At 41.4% G+C, this 27,035-nt stretch overlaps 1 protein-coding gene across 11 annotated transcripts in view; it reads right to left on the bottom strand.

Moving 5' to 3' along the window:
- The window catches only part of UNC5D (unc-5 netrin receptor D), a 564,646-nt gene that overhangs the window by 61,375 nt on the left and 476,236 nt on the right, over window positions 1-27,035 (bottom strand). For 9 of the 11 annotated variants that reach the window (XM_055295940.2, XM_055295946.2, XM_055295941.2 and 6 more), the window contains 3 exons: window positions 13,646-13,831; window positions 9,536-9,913; window positions 4,986-5,070 (listed from right to left, as the gene is read on the bottom strand). In XM_055295940.2, the coding sequence (XP_055151915.1) occupies window positions 4,986-5,070; window positions 9,536-9,913; window positions 13,646-13,831 (649 nt within the window). The remainder of the gene's footprint in view (window positions 1-4,985; window positions 5,071-9,535; window positions 9,914-13,645; window positions 13,832-27,035) is intronic. The other 2 variants (XM_055295942.2, XM_055295947.2) reach the window with 1 other exon arrangement.

The following is a 27,035-nucleotide window of genomic DNA, read 5'->3' as shown; positions in this document are numbered from 1 at the left end:
GTAATGGCTTATACTGCAATGTTTGTGAGCCCATTACTGGGAATGAAATTCTATCCTTTCTTCTCTATTTTCCAGAGCTAGATTCTTTTTGCCTTTCTAGCCTTGTATTTGCTCTTATTTCATGCCTTGCTTAGAAGGCCATGGTACCTTCTAAGCACCCTAAAAAAGATAATGTTTTCTATTACCACCATCTCTACCTTCTCAATCCTTACCCCAAAATGTACTTAGTGGGCAGACCATACCATCTTTTTTTTTTTTTTTTTTTTGAGACGGAGTCTTTCTCTGTCCCCCAGGCTGGAGTGCAGTGGCGCGATCTTGGCTCACCGCAACCTCCACCTCCTGGGTTCACGCCATTCTCCTGTCTCAGCCTCCCGAGTAGCTAGGACTACAGGCGCCCGGCAACACGCCCGGCTAATTTTTTGTATTTTTAGTAGAGACGGGGTTTCACCGTGTTAGCCAGGATGGTCTCTATCTCCTGACCTCGGGATCCGCCCACCTCGGCCTCCCAAAGTGCTGGGATTACAGGCTTGAGCCACCACGCTCGGCTTGGCAGACCATACCATCTAACAGAAGTGGTTGAAATGTCCCATCTGGGCTGAACCCAAATTTAAAAATATGTGTTCTTTTGTAAATTCTTCAATAAGATGACTTACAACATTTCCAATTTTAGTCTAAGCATTTGGTCAGGAGTATCCACATGACAGTGTAATTGGAAAAAGAAATGAATGTTTGCCTTTGGTTCCATTTTATTGCTTTTCAGAAGAAAGCCCCATATAATAATTTTCTGGTCCAGTTCTCTCCTCTCCAACCATGGGTTCAGGGGCGGGGTGCAAAAGGAGATCTGGGAGAGGAGAGGAGAGGAGAGGAGTAGTGGGAACTTCCTGCTACATCTGTATCATTCTCTTATTGTAATGTCAGTGAAAAGAACCTCTGAAATGAGATTGCTGATTTTTTAATCCTGTTTGAATGCCTTAATTTTATTAAAATGATCTAAAGGCTGGGCACGTGGTGGTTTATGCCTGTAATCTCAGCACTTTGGGAGGCCGAGGCGGGTGGATCACCCGAGGTCGGTGGATCACCCGAGGTCAGGAGTTTGAGACCAGCCTGGCCAATATGCCCTGTCTCTACTAAAAATACAAAAATTTGCTAGGTGTGATGGCGGGCACCTGTAATCCCAGCTACTCGGGAGGTTGAGGCAGAGAGAATCACTTGAACCTGGGAGGCACAGGTTGCAGCGGGCCGAGATGGTGCCCTTGCACTCCAACCTGAGCAACAGAGCGAGACTCTGTCTCAAAAAAAAAAAAAAAAAAAAAAAAAAAGATCTAAAGTGCGTAGAATAAAATTTCTCCTCCCTCAAAAACATTCCCAATAAAATGTAAAAAAAGAAATACTCCGGCTGGGCATGGTGGCTCACACCTATAATCCCAGCACTTGGGGAGGCTGAGGTGGGCGGATCACCTGAGGTCGGGAGTTCAAGACCAGCCTGACCAACATGGAGAAACCCCATCTCTACTAAAAATACAAAATTAGCCAGGCATGGTGGCACATGCCTGTAATCCCAGCTACTAGGTAGGCTGAGGCAGGAGAATCGCTTGAATCCAGAAGGCAGAGGTTGCAGTGAGCCAAGATCATGCCATTGCACTCCAGCCTGGGCAACAAGAGCAAAACTCTGTCTCAAGAAAGAAAGAAAAAGAAATACCCGAAATCTTTCAAATTAAAGTTTGAGAAATGAGACAGGCTTTTTTTTTTTTTTTTTTTTTTTTGAGAGAGAGTGATTACTGCTAGTTTCCTCCCCTGCAGAGGGAGTAAAGCCCTGTGGAGGTGAGGGGGCCACATCTAGCACGGATGGCTTACGTACCTTTGATCCAGGAGGAGCCCCAGGGCTTCTCACCAGCAGGCTAATTCTGACAGCTCCAATTTCATGCCATGGCCTTTGTGTCAGGCCACTCCAGTACCTGTTCCTACAATGTCACTAAATATCCCCTATGTTATAAATGGGATAATGCATTAAACCAACTCTTTGCCTGTGGCAAGGCCTGGGCTACAGCTGGGACACTGTTGAATGCAATGTTCTGGCATCAGGGTGACTTTAAAGGAGGAAAAAAAATCACTGGGTTTAGACCCCTCTACCCCTCAAACTTCTACAGAAAACTACAGGAAAATGCATTGTGGAGGATGGAAATCATTGAGTTATAGACCTTACTCCTTTCTTTGTCTGGCTAATTCCTATTCATCTTTTAAGACTCAGTTCAATGACATCTCCAGGAAGCCATCCTCACCCCCGTACCCCTCTCTAACCCAATCCTTAGAATGGATTAAAGGCCCTGATTTAACATACCAGTTCCACTTCTATTACATCATTACCCTGATATATTGGGGCTGCAACTCAGACATGGGCAACAGAAATGTATAGTCAATAGGAAAAATGGAGCAGACTTTAATTTCAAGACAGCATAAAGATGTGGTTTGGAAGATCCTACTATGCTGTGTGTGTATGGAGGTGATGGAGAGTCCATAAATCCAGTTCTCATGATGAACTAAGAGAGAGGGAACTGTGGTGGCTCTAGAGGTAAAGATGACAGGAACTGAACAGTGCGTTCCAGCTCCACGAACTTCGAGGAAAACGGGCCTTCTTCTCAGCATAAGTTCAAGATGGCAGACGCACAGCCCAAAATGAAAATGGGTTTTCAAGTGATATTACAAAGAAAAGATGACACACTGGCCTTTTCCTGATTAATCACAAGATTAAAAGCTGAAGAACCAGACCCAAGCAGCCTCCTTGCAGAGATGAAATAATTCACCCCAGCTTAAAATGAAGTAGTAGAAAGGTATTTGGTATTTTCAGTGTTTTTCTAAGTAGTTGTGAGCTATCAAAAGGGAATGAGGCTTTGTCAAGGAAGGTAAATGGCCTTTAGCCCACTGACAGGTCATTTCCTTAGAACATCTGGGAAGGTTTCAGCTACCTGAAAAGGAATGTGCGGTTTCCAGTAATTTTGTTTTTTTTCACAGTTTAGATCTGTGAGGTATGAGTTTTTCTGTCTACTAAAGTGTTAGATAAGGTTCTTCTGTTTCTGTCCACCTTCCTAGACAGCAGTAGACACAGAAGGATAAACCGAATTGGTTACCATGGAGCTTACAAAGCATTCAAGGGGTGACCACAGGAGACCAACCTGTTTTTTGAGGTCTTTGGGCTCTTGCAAGTCTTAGGTATTCCTCTCTCTTACTTTACAATTGCAGGTAAGTTGTAAATGAGGTGCTTTGGAAAATGCGAAATTGCCCTAAGTTGGTTCTCATGTAATGAGGTGGAAGACGCTGGAGATGGATTTGAGAGGGATGAGCTCAACACAGGCTTACTGGATCAATTACAACCAAGGGAGGGGGATGCAGAGCTAGGAGTGTGTAGGAAGCTGTGATTCAGGGAAAGTGGACTGGATTATACCTCATACTTGATTTTTGCAGCATGATATGTTTTAAAGCACATGTGTAATGGACCATAACCACAAATTCAAACAGGTATGGTTTCTTAAGTAAATCAACCCAATGGGTAAAAAAGGGGTGACTTCCATTCAGGGAACTCCATTTTTAGGTTTGCTTAAGTGACTAACCTAAGATTTTGAGTAAACTCTTCAAACTTTCTGAGCTGCTTTTTCCCCCCAATTGCCAAGTGGAGATATTTAGACACCAGCACTTTTTCAGATATACAAGTAAAGAATCTAGCTTTAGACAAGTGGGGAAATAACACGAGATCGCAACATAGTACAACCTGCACACAAATCCCCTAAAAGCCAGCCTCACAATCAAATGGCAGAACCTTTTCTTCCATGCCTCTCGAGCCCTGTACAGCAGAAAGTTAAAACCACTGAGTACCAACAAATGCTTTTATAGAAATAGCTATCAAAATCTGTTTAAACCATCTGTTTCTCTGGCTGTTTTTCCTCCCAGTGTTTTTCTTTCATGTGTTCTTTGCTAACAACAACAAAAAGAATCTATTCTAAAATAACCAAGATGTTATGACTAAAAATGCTAGAGGTATATATCCAGTGTATGAGAGAAATTGCTTTCTGAAGAGGAGTCAGGTTTATCTTGTGTGGAGGAAGACAACATTTCCAAAAATATTATACTTGCACTAAGAAAATAACCAACTACTTTCATTAAAAGGGAATGTGACAAGATTTGTATTTGTTCCTGTAATTGAATTTAATGCTGCTGAAATTTGTCAGGCCTGAAAGCAGTTTAAGTTTCAGGTCATATTTTCACATTGCCGAAAATTGCCTAAGAAATTGTCTCTCAGGCAGTGTAGAGTAGGTCTTCTGCCTACCTTAAAAGGATCACGAATCAATCATTGTATGTATTTGCCTAAGGCTTAGCACCAGTGAGTGCCTCCAGGGATATTTTCTTTGGGGAGGAAGACTCTGAGACAGTCAGTGTTTATGGAGTGGCACTGCTTCTGACCTAACAATTCACTGTTTTCCATTTGATGTTTCTTGTGTAGAGACTGGTGAGCATAAAACTGTGGAGTCATGTATGGTTTCATTTCAGCCAATAGTTTTGCAATTGTTTTTTTCCTTTCTAGAATCAAGGAGTTCATGATCTCATCTATACACCTGTAAGTCTCATTCTCTCAGTTTCAGATTTTCTACAGAAGTTCCATTCCATATTTAAAATGTGTTTTTTTTTTTTTTTTTTGAGACAGTCTCACTGTCACCCAGGCTGAAGTGCAGTGGCACGATCTTGGCTCACTGCATCCTCTGCCTTCCAGGTTCAAGCCATTCTCCAGCCTCAGCCTCCCGAGTAGCTGGGATAACAGGCATGAACCACCATGCCTAGATAATTTTTTTTATTTTTAGTAGAGACAGGCTTTCGCCATGTTAGCCGGGCTGGTCTCGAACTCCTGACCTCAGGTGATCTGTCCGCCTCAGCCTCCCAAAGTACCGGGATTACAGGCATGAGCCACTGTCTTTAATATGCCGTTCTCTGTCTCTCACCTGGGTTCACCTTGGTTGATGGACATATAAATCTCCCAAGAATTCTCCTCTGGGATGGCACCATGTGGTATGAGTAAGCTCACCCCTAAAACAGAAAAAACCAACAGGTTATTCATAGATTTTTCCAATTATTATGAAGTTCGTCACTCGAGCACCTTACAGACACCTGCAGAACAAGCTACTTTCTCATGGCAATTTATGAAATCTCAATCCTTGGAAAGTTTAAGGTTCAAGATTATAACAGGAAAAACATTGTTTTATAACAGTGACATAAGGAAGGGCATATTATTCAACTGAGTACTCAAATTAGTTTTTTTTTTTAATTTTAAGTCATCCCAGCATTAATTCTTTTAAAAGATTGAGTGTTCTAAGACCAGGCAGTATTAAACATACCCGAGAATGTAAGAGTTTATCCATACATCACTTAATCTGCTCCAAAATTTAAAAAAATGTATTTCTCTATCTCGTCACTATCTGTTTATTTCCTGAAAACCTACGTGAAATGATGGGTGAGTGAGTGGTCTAATACTGTGCTAGAACCCGGGATGAAGCTGTCTTACCAATAGTGCATCTGGAAGCAAGTTGAAGGTGGTACTCAATGGGGTGTTGCATTTTGTCAAGAAAGTGAAAGCATCTGATGTGCTTAGGAGCCTTATAGATTATTGCACAATCAGTATGACCCTGTCTAGCAAACAGAACCTAGAAAGGGTTAAGGTGAAAGGTTACTTAACCAGAGTCATGTCAATGTCAGACTGGAAAAACTAGCAGCCTTCCATAAAATCATACAATGCAGCAAGGGAAGGCACAGGAAGCCACATCTCACTGCATGTTAAAAGTCCTCTCTTTCCTCTTAAACGCTGTGAAGAAAATACTGCACCTTGGCCAAGAAAGAAGAGTCTAAGGAGGGCAGGGATTCTCTTTAATGTAGCTTCTTGTTTATAAAAAGAAATGAAATAGAGAAACAGTAAGATCCTTACAAAATAAAATCTCAAGGCGACCTCCTATTCTTTGAGTAAGGCAGCTCTCAACTCCTTTTCCTTTCATTAGAGCTAATGTAATCGCTCAGAAAACTTTCACGTTGCTGATGATAATTTAAATCTAGAGATGGCAGGCTTTCCTGATCTCCTTCTATGTGCCTGTTAGCAGCTACAAAACCAAAAAATGTAAACCTTATTGCAAAACAAGTCATTTACGATTCACATTTATAAGCATTTATAAGCATTCAGTAATATGCTAGTTATCAGTATCTTTCACCAGCACTAAGAATAAGGCACGTTTAAATCTGGATTACAGCTTTGCCTTATGGAGGTCCATTTATATTCTGAACCTTAATGGCAATAGCAGAACTATAATTGCCACACTTAGAGACCTCCAGTCCGACTCTTCCCTCCCTTGTCTATTCTTCCTTAAATGTAGTTGCCAAATGAAGGGGCCTCCATTATAACCCTCCCTGCTGCTAAACACAAGTTGCAATACACGGGACATCCAGCGTGCTTGGAAGTCAACCTAAATACCTGCCCTCGACATTCTGTCTTCTCTTAGTTTGACCTAAAACTTCCTCTCTGCTGCCACTCTTTCAGGCTGTCTAGGTCATTATGATGACAAAGACATGCAGTCTGTATTCTTCAGACTTAGAAGTACAGGAAACTATCAACAAGCAATAATAATAATATTAAATCAATTACACTTATCAAAATGCCACTCATGGAGCAGGAAGCCAATAAACACATCATGAAGATATAAACGAAATAGGATTCAAAATTCTTAGTAAAAAAGCCAGGCTCCGAGACATGTTAGCTTCTGTAGATCATCATAGCCTGATGGCCAACTCTCATAGCAAAACAGAAGAAAGATGTGTGAGGACAATTGAGAAAGGGCTGTGTGCGCAGATCACACCTTATTCCTTTCAAGTTGGCTTAATTCTCTGTGTTTAGATTGAAACATTATTCAGAATACTCCTGAATTCAACCTGAATCTATGGGATCACTGGAGCTTTAAATGATTTTTCTCTCTTCAATCAGAAATGGTGTTATCCTTCAAATATACTTCCCCTGCTCCTCCTGCCCAAACATGCAAATACTACGTGGAGTCTGAAATAGTCATACACAAAGGCACATGGGGAATGGCAAGTTACAGATAGTGAAGAATGAGATACTGTGGGACAGCTTTATGCCTGTGATCCCCTAAAGTAGAATTCATTTCAATATGTTGTTTGCCAGTTACCTCTGATTAAAGAAAAATATAATACCCCCATACTCCACCTGCTACTGTGACAGCCTTTTATTTGATATGACCACAGAAGCACCAGTCTGAGCTTCCTGTTTTATATTTGGAATAATAAATGATTTCTAGAGTGTGGAGACCACCCTAACCTTGTGGAGAAATCATTGCCAGGCACCATACAACAATTTAGGATGGATGGCGTTAGAGCAATCTAATTTCAGTGCCTTGCTTTCTTTATACTTTAGCTCCCTAGGGCATATTTTGCATTTATTTCCTGCAAATAACAGAGCATATGTTTTACTTCTCCACAGTTATTTTACATCAAACTCATTCCCAGTGAACAGCTTCAATCTTGTCCAACACTCCTTGTCAGGAGCTTTGAAAATGCCCCATTTCAAGGAGAAACTGTTTGGGAATCACTGACAATGCTGTCAGAACTTTTAGTTTTCAACGTGAGTGCTGCTCAAGTCAGAGGTGAAGATAAATCTCTGGTTCATCATGATTTCATCTTGCTTTCTTTGATGAACGACAAACACAGCCAATGAAAGGGTCAGTCATGGCTCTCCCTCTACATATGTGTAAACAGATGCACACACACACATACATACAGTAAGAAAGGAGGATGCAAAGAAAGAGAAGGAGTAATGGGCAGTTTATCAACTAATAACTGAGAGCCTTCTAAGTGCCAAGCATGAGCAAGAAAGAGATAAGATAATTGCACAACTTAATGCACAGCTTTATATGATTCTGTGTTTTTGTTTTTATGGCATTTTTTTTTTTTTTTTTTTTTTTTTTTTTTAGAGACAGCAACTTGCTATGTTGCCCTCGCTGGTCTCGAATTCCTAGACTCAAGCAATTTCCCCACCTCAGCCTCCTGAGTAGCTGGGACTACAGGTGTGTGCCACCACACCCAGCCAAATTTTATGTAATTCTAACACATCCTGTTCTTTAGGGCAAGGGTTGTATTCTTTTTCTTTCCTCAGGACTCACATGTTTAGTTTATGAATTCTTACAGAAAAGTTAATTGGTAAACATGGTTGATTGACTTATTATCTTCCAGTTATCAACTGGAAGAATTAAATCATGCATAGGCATTCACACATTGACACGCATACACGTTTGAACCAAGATCCTTACAATGTCCTAAAACACTGACCAATGAAGATTTAGAGAATTAGAAATTTAAAAAACAAAACCTTTCAATTACGGCTGCCATTGAGGGCTATTTTGATGAAGTAAAATATGTTTTGAAATGAAGATTTTAAGGAAGTAATTGCTCTAGGGGAGAACAAGACAACATTCATCAACTAGAAATAAATTTCAGTCTCCAGTCTCTAAGCTACTAGAGGGGTCAGTTAGCTAGAATGGTAGAATCAGACTAGTCGTATTACAGATTTTATTTATGGGATGAAATGCTTGATTTGAGAGGTTGGTTAGCACCACCCTAGAGAGACATCTGTCTAGACTATAATGTCCCTGACTCAATGCTGACCTGTTGTTTGATAAACACTTACAGATCCAACAGATACTCTTCCCTCTTAGCAGCCAACAAATCACTACCTGCTTCGGTGGACTACCTAATTCTCATTGCTTAGAAATCTGAGCAGAAATTGACCTTGTCTACTATCCGCTTAGGTCTTAGGCAGCAACTCTGAAAACTAATCCATAGAAAGGATATCATTTTAAAAGTGATCTGGGATGGATACTTTAAGTATCATGTCAAAACATCATGAAAATCTCTCTTCCAGCTAAAAGGAGGAAAAAAAAAATGTGAGAATTCATTATACTGACATAGCCCTGGAACTGAAATTTGAATTCAAAAGAGCAACTCCACAACGACCCCTCATCATTGCTCATCAGAAAGTAGCACTATCAAGGGCTATGGAGTGTTCATTAGGTCAGTTACTGATGAGATGTTGTTTCACTAAATTATCAAACTAGTACATAAACCATGCTTAGGTATAAACATGGGGCCCTGGTCTGTCATGCCAGAGAATTTTTTTCAGTGCTTTCTTATCATGCCTAGGAAATATACTCCAAAGGGGCTTAAAGCCTGGGGACTACCCAAACCTTTCAGGCAAATATAGTTATCAGCTCTAACAGGGAATCAAAGGGAGCATTCAATCCATGCTGAGATGAAGACTGCAAAATCTAATCTCAGCACTGGTTCTGGTTTGCTGCGTAAATCAAGTGGACTAGTGGAGCCGCAGCGTTTGCAGGTCTGATGAGGGGATGGTAAACATCATAAAATGAATCTGATCGGAAGTAACTGAAAAAATGAAACATTTAAACGATGGAAAATACACAAACACACACTTACCACCCACCTGTATTTGGCATTACTAAGCGCCCCCCTAAATGGCCAAAGACACCAGTTGTCCTCAGTTCTGTCCTTGTGGGGAGTGATGACAGATTTTGGATGTAGGGCGTTTTGTTTCTGGGATGCATTGTACTAAAGCTGTGGTTGTTTCCATGGGGAAAAGTCCTGGAATGATTCTTGCCGTGGTACTCAGCTCTCTCAGACACTCCCAGGGAAACCATGAATGAGCTCTGGACTTTGACTTTGATGTCCGACAAAGGGTTAAAGAGTGAGGACTCTGTCATGAGCTCCTTGTCCAGAGGGTCCTGCAGACAGATGGGTCCGCTGTATGTCCGGCTCACTGTCAGATCTGGCTGCATGGCGGAATTCAGGAGCAGGGAGTTACCTGGTAAAAGAAAATTGATCTGTCACTCAGAAACTAAAAGGCATCTCAGTTACCCCTGTACTTCTGCCTCCACAAACTGCGCAAGAGCCTGCATAGGTGCCAGCAGTTCCAATCCAAGCTAGCTCTTCAGGACCACCCTGCCACGTTGGGTGCTAGTGACTAGAACTTTTGAATCAAGAGCCCTGGCTTCCACAGTCCATTCTCTAAATGCCACTGACCCCAAATCTTTCACTTTCCAGAGATCTTTCCATGCTATCTTTTCAAAACAAGTATTTCTGGCACTCTCTCTGGCAACGAACTCAGGTATTATTGTTTATGTGATTATTTCAACTGGCAAAGAGAAGCTAAAATAACAAAAAAAAGGGGGGGGTGGGAGAGATGTTTTGCAGTCGAGTTTTGAGCAAAAATAACATCTGTTCGTTTTAAATGGCAAGAGATGACACAGCGTGGTGACTAGGTAGTGCTGTTTATAACAGAAGCTACATCGGTTCCAGTTTATTTCATACGGAATTCTGTGCAGATTCTGGAGCTGGGGAGGAAATGATGCGTCCTCAGAGCAAAAGGGTCAGGGCACCTCATGAATCGCACCACATCTGAGTAGCCAATTTGCTCTAATAACTCATATGTCACTCTGCGAGGGAAAGAATGCACCACCCAGAGACAGTGAGAAGCTTAGATTCTACATAGGGAGCAGCTTAGAATGGTTTCCTTTCTGTCTCAAAGGGAAAAAGTATATATAATATCTTTGCAAAAACATGAGAAAATTGGGCTTTGTCATCTGCTGGGGCTCGCCAATTTTTTCCAAGCCAAATATTAAAAAGAAATGCTGTGATACTTTCTTGTGATGAAGTAATCTCATTTATTAGTAAATAACAAAATAACCCTCAGTCCCAAGCTTCACACCCATATCAGTCTGTCAATATGACATCTCAAATTGAAACCCAAACCATATTAAACAATTTTCCTTTGGGGCCTGATAAAAATGTTTAAAGTATGATCTTTTTGAAAATGTTGCAATTCTTGGCCATATTGTATGAGCCTCTATTGTTTTTCCATTTCCATAATTTGCAGCAACGCCAGTAGGAAGTCTATCACCCTGACTTTTCCCATCTCTTGTTGTGATGCTCTAAGAACCCAGAATCACAGAGGAAAATATACAAATTGGACGAAATAAATAATGCTATAGAGCTAAAGGATCCTTGATGATGATTATTTTTTTCCATGCATGAGTGTGTTGTATCAAGACCCAGGTACCATCAGGGAGCTGTGCTTTCCAGCAGGTCTGCACTGAGTTCTTCAGGTGACCACTTTGCTCCTGTTTATGGTCTTCCCAGGAAAGAAACGGGACCAAAACCCATCTTAGATTAGAAGAGTTTAGAACAGGAGGTTCCGTGGAGACCTCAAAAGCCATATGCCTCAGTCACCTGGCTCTTTTATCTCAAGCCCTAGCCTCTGAAGTTTAATTTTTGGCTACGCTTAGAAGATCTGCCTAGCCTAAGTGACACAAGGAAGCAAAAATATTTCCTAGAGTGAGATAGCACTTGAGCGGGAAATGCCTGATTCTGGACATATGTACATATGATAGCACCCACGGTCAGAGAAAATTGGCTGCCAGCTTGACTGAAGTCTGACCAGCGACAGTCACCCACCGCTGGTCACCCCCATCTTCTCTTTGGAAATCCTTCAAGTCCCTGGTCTGTTCTGTGTATGGCATTCTATTTAAAAGGCTCAGTGTTCACCTTGCCGGGGCACTGGATGTATTGCTCAAAAACGGGTCTCTCTAAGACAGTGGAGGTGAAAACCACATGATATCAGCATGAGGCAGATCACCATAATAAATGCAGGGAGAGTGGCATTTACCAAAGGACTTTTCTTGTATCATTAGTTCCGTGATATTCTTGGCTAAAAATAAAAATAAAACAAAATGGTCAGATAAGTTTGGTAAGACTAATATTGTCTTAGAGAGTCACAATACACGTAAGTTGTGTTTAAGTGTAGACAAGTCAGCACTCCCTAGACAGGTGTAGGCCAGGGATCCACCCCTCTCACCTGCTGCCTGGTGCTCCACGGAACACGCTGGCATCCTGTACTAGGGTAAGAGGAAGCAACCAGCTTCTAGAACTCTATTCGCTGCCTTTGTGAGTGCTTTCCCTATGCCAAGGGCTTACCCATGTTATTCCAGGTGATTTCATCCTCAAGAACACTTTGAGGTGAATGTTACTAACCCCATTTTATAGCTGTAAAACTTGAGACTCAAGAGGATAACAGACTAATAGCAGTTTTAGACTAAAATCTAACTTCAAAGCCTACGGACTTATGCACAAAACTGTCTCTCACACTAATATTGCTCGTCTATTTTCAAGTGTTATGGTCTAAGATATTGATATTTTATTATTTGATGAAAATATGTTTCTAGTTTTTTAGGTAGCATAAAAATCAGTTCTTGACCGGACCCAGTAGCTCATTCCTATAATCCCAGCACTTTCAGAGGCTGAGGTGGGAGGATCGTTGAGGCCAGGAGTTCGAGACCACCCTGAGCAACATAGACCCTGTCTCTATAAAAAAGAAAAATAAAACAAAAACTTAGCTTGGTGTGGTGGCATGTGCCTGTAGTCCCAGCTGCTGAGGTGGGAGGATCACTTAAGCCCATGGGTGGGAGGCTTCTGTGAGCTATGATTGCACCACTGCACTCCAGCTTGAGTAACACCACTTAAAAAATCAGTTCTATATTTGGATTTATTTCCAATTAACTACATATACTAAACTATATGTCCAAATGTAAGGGATGTGTTTCTTTTAAGGCCTAACTCTGAGGTGCCCAGAAGTGAATGGCAAGAGGGAAGGTACTCATCTCTCTGGCCATCTCTCAATTTTTTCCAGCATGCCTGTGTTTCCACTTTGGAAGCCTGTCTACTCAATCACTGCCTTGCACTGAGACTTCTGGTTCCGCGCTGTAGGCACCACTGATGCACAATAAACAGAAATAAAGGTGACGATATTGACGACGCAGGTCAGGGTAGAAAACTTCATCCTCTGAAAAGAGACGGTTTCATTTTTTTCTAAAATGAAAGCCGTGTATGTTTCATCCCCACCTTGCAATAAGGAATAGATTTGGTTCCTATAACAGAATTAAATGACTCTGTTTTGAAAATGAGTATTGCTACAGTTTGACATGATAGATTTTCCTTCCCCCACAACTAAAGATTGCTTGGACTTAGCAACAGCTGAGAGTCGTTTAGGCTGGAATTTCATTTTTTTCCCCTGGCTAGCTGACCCATCATCTATTCTCTAAAATAGAAATAACAAAATTACGCCACTTCATAAATAGGGTAATAAATATACCTGGGAGGTTGTAATATAGGTGTTAGTCCTCAGTCTTGAATAATCAATACTTTGGTTAACTAAATTAAATATACATCCTCAAAAGGACTTTTTTAAAAAGAAGGAGAATTTGAAATAAAATAACGCATCAGGCTGACCCCACATCAAAAATGGAAATGCCTCATTGAAAATGTTGCTGATAATAAACCGAGATCCTCTTGTCCTTGTGGCAGACAAGGACCTAAGCAGACCACTTCACCCAGCCTGCTCTGCTCATGTGTGAAGACAATTTGGTAGCGGCTCCCAGTGCCAAGAGCTACCTTCACACGGGGCCCAGGAGAAGGCTGGGGTCCAGTGTGAGCGTAGTCTGTGGCACTGAGGACGAGGTGTGGAGGGACCTACGCCGCTGACCTTGACGGACTGTTTTGAAGTTGAAGGTCTGGAAGCCACCTGTCAATGCAGAAGAGTCAATGACGTCCACGCCATAGTCACTCTGGCTCCGTCTATAAAGGGTGACACCAATGACCAGGACTGCAACGGCCACGACGGCAGCGCCCAAGCCCGAGTACAAAGCAATGTCGCTGGCATTCTCAATGCCTGAAAGACACAAGAGAAATCGTAAGTGACCAGCATGGGCACAAAGCCAAAGAATCACTTGGGGATACAAAAGGAAATGCTATTGGATTTTTGGAGCTACTGCTCAGAGAAAATGACAGATGTACAGTGAACACAAGTGGTACTCACTTTCACACAATAATCGTGTTTCTAAAATGCCTTGTAGAAATCAAAGGGATGCTAGGCAAATACCTTAACTGCATTAAGGTAGCTTAGCGTGTAATAGACTCTTGAAGAGAATCAATTTTGCAAAGAAAATAATGTTTTTTTCTAGTAAGCAGACACCTCCTTAGTTTAGGATGTCATGTTTACCTGCAAAACGCTTTTTACACTTTACTTTTACCAGAGCGAGGGCAGACCCACACACAGTGATAAAATATGGGTGATCTGCTCTGCTTATGTGAAACCTGGGGCACGTGCATTTGCAGAGAGCAGTCTAGGGCAAGGAGATAACACAAAGTCTATGAGTTGAGAGAAAGACCAGAGTTTACAAATATGAATTTTAGCTTTGGTACAAATCATTCATATTAAAAGTACACTGACAACATCAGTTTAGGGCATACAGTCGTTATGAGAGAATTTTATTGTGGGATATGAAGGTCTTGGTCCCAGGTGCTGTTATGTCCATAGTAGATGTTTTCTGACACCAATTAAATGCTAGACTCTAATAATTTATTGTGGAAGAGGACGGGTCGCTAGGACGGCACATGCTGTTTCTCCCATACCTCTCCTACTCCATCCTATTGAATGCATGGGCAAAGCAAAAATAAAAGCGTTAGTTTGAATTTAGAATGTGGGTGCCTCCCCACCCCGCAAGATGTGCTGTAGCTGCTTTTCACCCTTTTTTCTAGAAGTGCGTTGGGTGTGGTTATTCCTGTAGCAGATCCATGATGGCTCCTGCAATACAGCACACGAGATTTATCTGAGATAACATAAGTCTCAAAGGGGTGTAATCTTAGAAGGTGTGTGAAAATGGAAGATGGCAAGTGGCTAACTACATAGTTAATCTTCCTACAGATTATGTGGTAAGTACACTTAATGGGTCCAAAAGTAATTACTCTGTCACCCCTGTGTTGGGCTTACAGGATAAAATAAACCCATCATATATTTACCTTGTAATTGTGCAGCACTTACTATGCATTCACCGCACCCTAATATGGTACTTATGTTATCAAATGAGTAATACTAACCACACAAGGAAAGTGAATTTATTTTCAACAAAGTTAGTGGACTGTAAAATAAGGTGCTACCAAATTAAAGAGTGAACGAGGAAATCAAGCAGAACTGGTTCAGTAATAGGGCAATAAACACATAAAAATAATTCTCAAGGGAGAACACAACCATCAAAAAAAAAAAAAAAAACCACATCTGAAAGGTCAGAGGTTTATCAAATACATTTAATAACCACAACAGCATGGTGGCCACTGAGAAACAGGGTGTGATTTAAACGTCCATTCCAGCCTCATGATGATTCAAATGTGAGAGAGACAGGAATGTAACCTACTTCTCCAACCACTCATAACCATGGCTGAGATGATAAACGTCAACCTCAGTTTCCATGTGTACCTCTTTCATGTGTGGTAAGAAGGAGGGCAGCTATCATTCTTAAGTTCCCACCTTCCCTCTACTCAATTAAGTGCCTTGGAGGGAATAATTATTCCCAGAGCAGACAGAGGACACAGAACACAGCAGATGCATCATGCCAGCGTATGGGAAGCAGTGAGGGAACTTTGGATTGAAACCAACTAGCATTTTCCCTCCCTTTCCTCCAGTTCCTTGGGCACTGCTGACTGATGACACTCTCACCTTAAAAGGTGTATCTGGGGAGAACACACCTGCTCAGCAAATGAGCACATACAGAGAAACAGCCTGGCAGTGTGCAGAATGCAGCTCCTTTGTTGCTGAGTTGACAAAGTAGAGACAAACACATCCTCAGTTTTCCAGGTACTAAAATAGGAAGGACCAGAAGCCAGGAGGATGACCAGGGCAAGACGCCTGGGCTGGAAATGGATTTCAGTGGCAGTGAACATCCTAAGACAAAACCAAACAGCAGGAACAAGTTGTCTTTGTTCCCCTGGATTGCCATTTTGTCTTTTATGTTTCCACTCCCTCCCTACCAGGTAACCAGAATTCTCATTCTCCCTCCAGATATAGATCCTGCTTTTTAGGAATAACCCTATGTATGCCTGCAGACCAAAGTATCAATGTTTGATGTGGCTCAGTGTGTTTCCTCTCCCAGGAACATCGGTAGAATCCATTTGACTTAAGTCAAAGGAATAAAATACTAAATTATAGAATTTTAAAAATGAGTAGAGGAACTTCAGGGACAGGGTAGGGAAAGAAAGCCAGTGCATGGCGAGCACTGGCTCCCTAAGGCTGACCCTGACACTGGGACGGCTTGATCTACAAGCTAAGCAGCAGAGGGAAGGGATGCCTATAGAGAGAGAAGCAAAATGGGAATTATTTTACAGAACAATTTGTCCTGGGAATTATAAAACTCAGCTTACAATAATTTCACTAATTCAACAAACATTTATTGAGGGGCAGCAATGAGGATGCATGGATGAATTAACACGCGGCCCATATTCTCAGTCATTTCTTGTCTAAAGGTGGTAAGGACAAGGTAGTGATGAGATCTGGGTATTTCAAGGGCAGCCACAGAGGTATACACAAGTCCTCAAAGCCACATTTTACACTTCAGGAGATAGAACCAGACTTTACCCACAGCTCACATTCTTCAACAGTTGGGTCACTGTGCTTCTTTCTTTTCTTTTTTACCCTTCTCCCTTCGATCTACCTGGTTGTATTTCACCTCATTCTTTTTTCCTCTTCCCACCCACACCTCCATCCCACTGTTTTCTGATCTTTCTTTCCAAGAGTACACAGTGGCTTTCTTTGTAAAGATTTCTGTGTGTTTACAAAAGTTGAAGTGGTTCTTTTTCATGTGTTCAGTACTGGCCCCAAGGTTTAGTTCTAGATTTTTTACCCTGGCTTCATGAGAGAAGGGAGAAAGTCGTGTGTGTGGTGTGTGTGTGTATAAGCACATGTGCACTTAAGCGGTGCCCCTGAAGAATCATCACATGCACACAAGAACATACTCAACTCCCTAAAGAACCTTGGAAGCCTCCGCCCCTCATTCCTGGGAGAATTGCTCCAGCAACAGGACCGCAAGGCACAGTCACGTCCCAGGGACTGGCAACTTTTCCCATGACCACCATTCCTGTGCTCAGCCTTTCAGCCCTTTATTGCATTGTCATTCATCCCAGGTGCAATTGTAATTGATATCTCCGCTAGATGGACACTTGCTAACAAAAGGCCGTATGTAGTGGTCAGTGTAATATATACCCTCCCACCCCTACTCCACTAGGCATCTAGACCCTAGCCCTCTCCATCTACCCATCAGGGTACCAGTGCAAGGTCCTCCTCTCCCATGAAGGTGATCCTGTCCTGGCCAATCCAGCCAGCGCTGCTGCCCTATGGTCTTCTGAACAACTTGTATCACTTGTACTTCCTAGATCTCATTTTGGGTTGTGCTTTTTATTGTCAATTTTCCAAACGCCAGTGAGTTGCTTTGTTTTCCCTAACTGCCTTAAACTCTTCAAAAGCTACAATATCTCTATAACTTCCCAGGGAAACTTGCCAGTCATCAGGAACAGCTATTTATTGATTGCTTGCCTGGCCTCCAACTGTGAGAAGAGAAAAATCAAAGAAACCAAAGTCTTAGGTTGATTTGAGAACCCCTGCTGCCAGGACTCTTTTCATTTACATTTACACATATGTTTATACCTATCCCGTCTCTCAAGTACAGTGTGGCTGGTTTGTTTGCTCAAAGTGATTTTGAACAAAAGCCCTGACTGAGCAGACTATCTGTCTCTTTGTGGGCACAGGATACTTTGCCTTTTCTGTTTCATAAACCAAGCTTTACATACCAATGTGTTACAAATGTCTTTCCTGTTTTCTTCATCCCTATTTTCCTCTCTCCCAGAGTCACAAAAGCTTCAGGCAAAGCTTGGGAGGACTCACCAGGTAGTAGAAAAAATTACTGTCTACAATCTACAGGTATTAAAAAAAGCCCCCAAACCCCACAAACAATGCAGAGCACTGACTGCAAAATCTCTTGTATTCCAAATTAGTCAGAAACTACTGAGGAATGTGCTCATGGCTGGAAGGGACACAGAGCATCTGCAGAGAAGGCTGAAAAGATTCATCGAGAGCTGGAAACTAGGACCCTGGAGAGGAAATGTTTATGGGTTCATTTGGCCTGAAGAAAAGGGAGCTGTAAAGTGACTTCCTGGTGATCTTGAATACATAAAACGTTGTTATAAGGAGAGCAGAGGCCTACCATCTGGGTAGGTGCTCAGTGACCATTCATTTAGGATGAAGCTAGTAACCAACTCTTCACCATCTTTAACAAGAACTGCAAAAGAGGACGTGACCTTTTATTATAGCAACTGGGACTCTGGTCAGATATTACAATGACCTTTTCTACAATGAGGGTTGTTAAAAACCTGAATTGTGTTTCTGGGGGAGATTGTAAAATCTCCTTTCAGAAAGTCTCTAAAAGAAAGCACGACTCTACAGTCCTCTCCAGTTATTTTATTTTAGTTTTTTGGCCAAAGCTGGGGAGAAGGACTAAATGACCTTTCAAAGACCCTTTGAACTTCACAGTTCAGGGAATGGGTATTAACAGGGTTGATGGCTTTATGCATGATAATCATATCCAGTCATTTATTGTCACCAGTGTGCCCAAAGGACTCTATAGAAGGGCTTTTTAGTTGGTTTTCCTCCTTCCCTTTACATAACTCCCCTCTAAAAGGTGTATTAATGCCAGTCACTTACTAATGGAAATTTAACTCAATGCTCATGTTACAACCTTAACTATATACCAGATTACAATCTATGTTGCAGGATTTGGATAAGTGACTGAGAATTAACATAGGAGCACAGCGAGTACCTTTCCAAACATATGATATTCCGTTTTATCTCCCATTGGATATTGCAGAATGCCATTACTCCCATTTCAGAAAAACAAACATACTTGAATTGGTATATATGTAAGAAGAAGTGAATTACTAAGGAATCCATACAATAAATACAGCACATCCTGAGAAGGGTAAGACAAACAGAAAACAAGGCAGCCAGCCATGGAGATGGAATCCCATAGAAGGACAGGTAACAGACACTCCAGGAAGCACCCTCAGCACAGGAGGTGGTGTTGATACAAAGTGCCCTGCCAAAATATTTCATTGCATGCCGAAATATGATGAAACAGAAGTTATTGTTAAAGTTGTTTATATGTGCTGTCATGAAGAAGCAAACTTTTTTTTCCTTTAATTTAATGCATCAGAAAATAGCTTTTAAATGGTTAGCCATGGCCAACCATGCTAAGCAATTTCAATTATATTTGCAATTTTTAGAATCTCGTAACATCTCTGCCTTTCCAATTTCCCAAACTCGAAAATCTCAATTTGCTATTGTAGTTGTTGTTTTACTGTTGTAATTAATGACAATAGCAGCTATATCTTAAAAAGCACTTAGAAGGCACTGTTCTAGGACCTTACATTTATTAACTCATTTTAATCTTCCAACAACCTTCTAAAAATATCTTCATTGAGATGTGTAAACTGAGGTGAGAGAATTACTTGCCTTTCTCAAAGCCTCATGATTGGTTAAGTAGCAGAACTGGGACTCAATCCCATGCAGTCTGGCTCCAGAATCAATGCTTTTGGTCACTCTCTATCCAGTTGTTGACCTCTGTCTTCCTGATGACACTGTGTGACTACTTCTCAGGAACCACAGTAACTCAGTAACTAAGCACTAACCTTATGCTGACTTCTCTTTCTCTAAGAACTACACAGATGATCACATTCTCATCCTCATAAAGTCTATGAGATAGGTATTATATATTAATATCTTATTTTACTGATGATGATGCAGTGTCAAGTAAGTTGGTAACTTGGAAAATGGCAAAGTCAGGCTTTGAACACATGTCCGTCTTCACTCCCAACCTGCTTATGACACGGTGTCTCTTCCTTGCATCTCCTCCCTGCTCTCTCCATACCAGCACCTGGATTAACTTGCCCTGCTGGAGGAAGTTACTAACTATAGCACTGGTGTCATCAAAAAACTGATGCTCTGCAACCTCACCCGGGCTTTCCTTGCAACTCAATAATTATTTTATTCACATTCTATGGCCAAATTGTGCTTTCCTCACAACAGCTGCTCTGAGCTTTGTTCCTTTCCTTCAAGACCCCTACTCCTCACCTGCCCTCTTTCTTGTTGAAAACATGGAGACCATCCTATGTGAGTTCACTCCCCTGTAACTCAAAATTCCTCTGTTCCTTCATCCAATTTTCTTTTCTTTTTTTTTTTTTCTGTTCCCTGAAGAGCTGCCCCACGAGGACCTGGCCTCATTCATTATTCTCTTTTGGTCTTGCATCTTCGAATTTTTCCTCCACAGCTGGGCCTTGCCCCCTGCCTACAAACACAGTCTAGTCTCTCTAATCACCTCTCCCCAAATCCTTCCCTCAACTTACTCTCTCACAAACTTCTCAAACATGCTGCCTTTTTAACATCTACTGATTTCTTAGCTCTTTGTCTACAAGAACTTTAAGTATTTTTTAACATTAAATATTTCTTAATACTTGTTCCATAATCTCCCCAATCAGTTAACACCGTACTGTTAACATAAAAAGGAACAAATAGAATACATATGTAAGATTAGAAAATGTTCTAGGAAGTATAAAAAGGTACATATACTATGCAAAAAGCAAGCTTGACTTCCGACTACCACTTCTCCAAAAGTAGTAACTATTGATAGTACCTTGTGTGCCCTTTCAGAAAAAAAAATATGTAAATGTCCTCCATTTATTATTCTTTTCCTTTCTCCACACTAAAGGCTCTATATTATATTTCCTTTACTATACTTTCCTTTAAGAAAATGTACGTTATCTTATCAATCACTTATCAGAACATAATATGCCTACTTCATTCTGTTTTTTTTTTTTTTTTTTTGAGACAGTGTTTTGCTCTTGTTGCCCAGGGTAGAGTGCAATAGCACAATCTTGGCACACCGCCACCTCCACCTCCTGGGTTCAAGTGATTCTCCTGCCTCAGCCTCCCCAGTAGCTGGAATTACAGGCATGCACCACCACGCTTGGCTAATTTTGTATTTTTAGTCGAGACTGGGCTTCTCCATGTTAGTCAGGCTGGTCTCGAACTCCTGACCTCAGGTGATCTGCCAGCCTCGGCCTCCCAAAGTGCTGGGATTACACGCGTGAGCCACGCGCCTGGCCGGCTTCATTCCTTTTTCATTTGCCTAGCCCATACTCAGGTTGCATGATCACTTATTTAACTACCCCCCTACTGCTACATCATTGGATTGTTTTCATACCCTGTAAAGTCTGTATTTGCCTAAGCCACTGTTCTCTTGAAGGTCATTTGCAACTGCATCAACTGTAACATTCTTTGTCTTATTCTTTACCACTGCTCTGCAGTAATAGACAAGAATAGCAAACTTCCTCTTAGAAAAAAACTGCCCCTTAAATTTGATTCTCTTGAAGTTTGACCTGTTCTTTACTGATTGTTTAGTAACTACCCTTCATTCTCCTAGTTCTAAATAGGCAGGCTTTAAAGTTCAGTTCTTGGCCCTTTTTCCTTTCTCTGTTCTCATCTAATTGGATAATCACTCACATACAGACAGTGCCAACGATTTCCTTGATCCTGAACAGTCTCAGATTAACATCTCCTGCCTCATCTTCTCTCTGAAGATCTGATGCCATATTTCCTTCCTGCTCGCTGGGCAAAACTACCTGCATCTTGTGCTCACATCTCACATTTGTCATCTGATTTACAGATTCATCATCATCACTCATTCTTACCTCTTCAAATATTTTCTTCTCTTGAATTCTCTTTTCTGGTAATGACACCATCAGGGACATGGCCCAAGATCGAAGAGTCATCTCTGAATCTGTTTCCATTCACTCTCTCCTCAAACCATTCACATATTCGAGTGATTGTGTCTAGTGCCTCTCCCATCTCAATTTCAAAAGGAGACATCCCAGTGGATATCCACATGGACCCGTCCCCTCCACCCACACCCCCAGTCTTTGATTACTTTGAACCATTTTACCTGTGGATGACTTCCCAACCCCTGTTCTAGTACAGTCACCCTGACACCTTTCATGACTCTGCAGGATGGACTGGATCCACTCCGGGTGGACTTCTTTCACTGCTCAAGACACTTCACACTCTGCTCACACTACAGTTCAATGCTGTTTACCCACTTCTCATCTACATGACCCCTATTCTTTGGTCAAACCTGACTACTCATTTTTTTCAAGTAGACCATGTACTTTTGCAGACTTTTATTTTTGGCTCCGACTTTTCACCCTCACTGAGAGGCTCTCTCCTCCAATATCTGCTTCAATTCTAACCATCCTTCCAAGGTTGGCAACAAAGGTCGTCTATTTTATAAAATATTTTTGATAGTGCTCATTCAGACATGTTTACAGCTCCTTTTAGTAAGCTTGCCAGATTGAACAAATAAAAGTTTGACACACAGTTAACTCTAAATTTCAGATAAAAAATGAGTAGCTTTAGCACAAGTATTTCCCATGCAATATGTGGGGCATATTTATCCTAAACACTTATTTGATGTTTCTTTGAAAATTGAATGTAATGGAGGGTCATCTTTGAACTGTAAAAGAACTATGCTTTTGCCCATCAGATGGGGAGACAAAATTGAAACAGAAGACAGAGTCAAAAAGAGCAGAATTTGAACTCCAGCTCTTGAAAAAACTACTTCACTTTATGTCTTATTCTGAAAACAGAAGATACAAACTCTACAAATTTTTAGTTACTGAGAGGTAGAGAGATTTGGCTTGTAAATTCACATTTTTAACAAGCACCCAAGTTATTCTGGTGCTAAAGAACATACTATTAATAGTTTACCACTTACTTGTGTCTGTGCTTATGTCTGAGGTATTTAATTAACAAAATCCCATCATGTCCATTAAGGGCAGAGTCAGCAAAATCATTGAAAATGGTAGGAAGAAAAGATATATACTTATGCTGGAATAGACATTAGATCATAAAAAATAGAAAATAGTAAAATAAAAAACAAATGTTACACATATATATGGGTTGAATTGGTTCACAGTAGGAATGATTCTGAAGGATGAAGCAAGTCAGGCAATTTTTGGAAAGTGCTATATTTATGTAATTGAAAATAATCAGCAGGAGATGAGGAAAAATGGACAAAATAGGAAGAAAAAGAGTTTGAGACAGTGGTTAGAGCATCAGCATCAATGCTAGTAGCCTAATGTTAGCTTAGGAGAGCTTAGAAATCTTTTGAGAATTGAATGACCAAAGACACAGACGGTTTTGTGGGTTCAAGATCCTAATCAAGTCTCCATAGCCTAAAAGAGCATGCTAAGTTGCCAGTGCAGCTCCCACATCCTCTGAGGAATTCTGTACCTGGTGAAGATCATAAATAATACGGATCAACATGATCTCATTCTGAATGAACCCAGTGCATTTTGGGGAAAAGTGCAGAATGGAATTTTCTTCAGTGAGAAGAGCATACCTACTTTTCAGACTTTAAGGATGCACTCAGGCCATTGTTTGGTGGAAATGATTTCAAGATGCATGCATTTTGGGCTTTAACCTAGTGTCTGGCACAGAGTAGATGATTATTACAAGAAGTTTCCTTACTTTTCTCAAATCACTTATCTTCTTTCTGCCTTGTATTAAAATTGTAGGGAAGATACATTTCTTGTTTCATGGAACCAAGATTATTTGTATGGGACAATGTACAATAAATGTCTTCTACATGAATGAATAAAATTGACTGTATTGAAGCAAAATCTTGATTTTCTTTCTTTTTGAAATGGAGTCTTGCTCTGTCATCCAGGCTGGAGTGCAGTGGTGCGATGTTGACTCACTGTAACCTCTGCCTCCTGGGTTCAAGCAATTCTTCTGCCTCAGCGTCCCGAGTAGCTGGGACAGCAGGCACCTGCCACCGCACCTGGCTAATTTTTGTATTTTTAGTAGAGACAGGGTTTCACCATATTGACCAGGCTTGTCTCGAACTCCTGACCTTGTGATCCACCCACCTTGGCCTCCCAAAGTGCTAGGATTACAGGCATGGCCGATTTTCTTTTACTTTAACACTAAAAGTTCCAGTGAGAAGTCAGCAGGAAGAATGAAAACCACAGCACAACAAATATTAATTGAATATCTACATGCTAGACTCTGGTAAATTCAACAGGTGTAATGATGAATAAAACTCTATACTGTATGTCAGATGGCAGGGACTATGTCTATCAGCTAGGGAATCCAGACCAAAATAAAGGCAATGAAAATATAGAACAAAAACGGGATAGTTTGATACCGAGGCAACTTACAAGAGCAACTAACTCACACTTAGGGTGGGAGGGTGAAGTCCTTGCAGACATGAAATCTAAGTTGAAAACTGAAGGAAGAGTAAGTTAAGCAGGTTAAGTGTTAGGATGAGGGAAAGAGACTTAGTCAGAAGTAACAGAACACATAAGGGAAACTATAGGCCAACATGGGCACCAGGCATTCAAACAGAGGGGCTTTGTTTTGCTGAGGAATACAGCAATGGTGAGAGGGTAGGAAGGAAGATACTTAACGATAATAAAGAAAAGAAAGCTGGGGCCAGCGCGGTGGCTCATGTCTGTAATCCCAGCACTTTGGGAGGTCGAGGCAGGCAGATCACCTGAGGTCAGGAGTTCGAGACGGGCCTGGCCAACGTGGTGAAACCCCATCTTTACTAAAAATACAAAAATTAGCCAGGCATGGTGGCAGACACCTGTAATCTCAGCTACTCGGGAGGCTGAGGCAGGAGAATCGCTTGATATCTGGGAGGCAGAGGTTGCAGTGAGCCAAGACCACACCACTGCACTTCAGCCTGGATGACAGGGCAAGACTTGGTCTCAAAAGAAAAAAAAAAAAAAAATAGAAAGCTGGGACCAGATCATATACATGTTAAGTGCTCTAGACTTCCTTTTAAGAATAATGCTGAACTACTGAAGAGGCTTAAACAGGAATGTAATGTGATCAGGATTTGTTTTAGATAGATCAGATAAACTGATGCAGGGCAACACTGGCTACAAAGAGGCAACTCTAGAAATCCTGATGTGGCAATGAAGATGGCCTGAATTTTTAGACTTTTCTTCTGGGACACCATTTTCCTTTCATTTGGTTTTTCTCTTACTCCTTGGGCTGTTGCTTTTCTTTCTTCTCTGTAGTGACTTCTGACCTCCTCTACATCTAAATATTAATGTCCGGCAGGTTCCGTCCTCAGATCTTTTCTCTTCTCTATTCATGCCATTATCTAGTGATCTCATCCAACCTAAGGGCTTTAAATATCATCTGGACACTGACAAGCCCCAAATTTATGGTACCAGCCCGCACTTCTCTGACTTCTAGACTGTCTGGCCAACGTCAACTGTCTACTGAACCTCTCCATTTAAATGTTTAATAGGTATCTCAAACTTAGCATTTATAACGCTGAACTCCTGATTCCCCCTCCAGGTTTGCTATGCCAAGTTTTCCCCATACCAGTAATGGCCAACTCCATTCTTCCAGTTGCATAGTCAAAATTTTGGAATCATCCATAACATTTTTCTTTCTCTTGTACTCTACACCCAAAATATCAGAAAATCATTTTGACTCTGACATCAAAAGACATCCAGAATATGACCCATTTTTACAATTCCTCTTGCTACATAGCTGGCTCAAGCCGCAATCATCTTAGAGCTAGATTAAGAGCCTAGGTATTGTAACAGATTATTGTTATAATAGGTCATTGTGATAGATCTCCTTGCTTCTGCCTTGGTTCCCTATAGGTTTACACTCAACATAGCAGTTAAGAGCTTTTCCTTGAATATATTAGGTCGTGTCACTCTGAATAAAAACCCTGAATAGCTTCCCAGCTTCCTCAGAGTGAAAGTCAAAGTCCTTACAGTGGCCTATAGCAACAACATAGCAGTTAAGAGCTTTTCCTTGAATATATTAGGTCGTGTCACTCTGAATAAAAACCCTGAATAGCTTCCCAGCTTCCTCAGAGTGAAAGTCAAAGTCCTTACAGTGGCCTATAGCAAACTCAAACTATAACAAAACAAAATTTTCTTCCCTCACCTCGCTTCTCTGACCTTAGCTATTACTATTCTCCACTTCTCATTCTGCTGCAGACATCCTGGTCTCCTTTTGGCCCTCAGAGACTCCAACCAAACTCCCACCTCATAGCATTTGTGTCCTGCTGTTCCCTCTGCCTTGACTGCTCATCCCCAAGCTACCCAGAATGTTTGTTTCCTTGTTTTTCTCCCCTCAGGTCTATTCTCAAACATAACTTTATTTTATTTTGTTTTATTTTTGAGACAGTCCTGCTCTGTTGCCCAGGCTGGAGTGCAGTGGCACGATCTCAGCTCACTGCAACCTCCACCTCCCGGGTTCAAGTGATTCTCTTGCCTCAGCCTCCCGAGTAGCTGGGATTACAGGTGCATACCATCAAGCCTGGCTAATATTTGTATTTTTAGTAGAGGTGAGGTTTCACCATGTTGACCAGGCTGGTCTCCAACTCCTCACCTCAAGTGACCTGCCTGTCTAGGCCTCCCCAAATGCTGGGATTACAGGAGTGAGCCACCATGTCCGGCTACATAACTTTATGATAGAAACTCCTGAATACTTTACATCAAAAGGCATCACTCACTGTAACCCTGTCAGAGCCTCCCACCCTGCTCTGCTTCTCTTCATAACACTTACTACCTACCATTCAGCACTATGCATTTTCTGGTTTATTCCTGTCCTTCCTCACTAACACGTGAGCTTGATAGAAGGAGAAGCTGATTGTGTTTTGCTCAGTGTTGATTCTCCACCACCCAGAACACCTCCTAGCATAAGGTCAGCACTCAGTAAGTTGCTGACGGAAGGAAGGGATGGGTTTGAGCAGAGTGGAGATGGAGATCAGCTGATGAACTTGATCTGGTAGGTGGCAGAATAGTCAGATTGTGATGAATTGTTGGGTATTGGCCGGGCGTGGTGGCTCACGCTTGTAATCCCAGCACTTTAGGAGGCAGAGGCGGGTGGATCACGAGGTCAGGAGATTGAGACCATGGTGAAACCCCGTCTCTACTAAAAATACAAAAAAATTAGCCGGGCC

The sequence above is a fragment of the Symphalangus syndactylus genome, chromosome 10 (assembly GCF_028878055.3).
Source record: "Symphalangus syndactylus isolate Jambi chromosome 10, NHGRI_mSymSyn1-v2.1_pri, whole genome shotgun sequence".
Taxonomy (NCBI): Eukaryota; Metazoa; Chordata; class Mammalia; order Primates; family Hylobatidae; genus Symphalangus; species Symphalangus syndactylus.
This window is presented reverse-complemented; position numbering and strand designations above follow the sequence as displayed.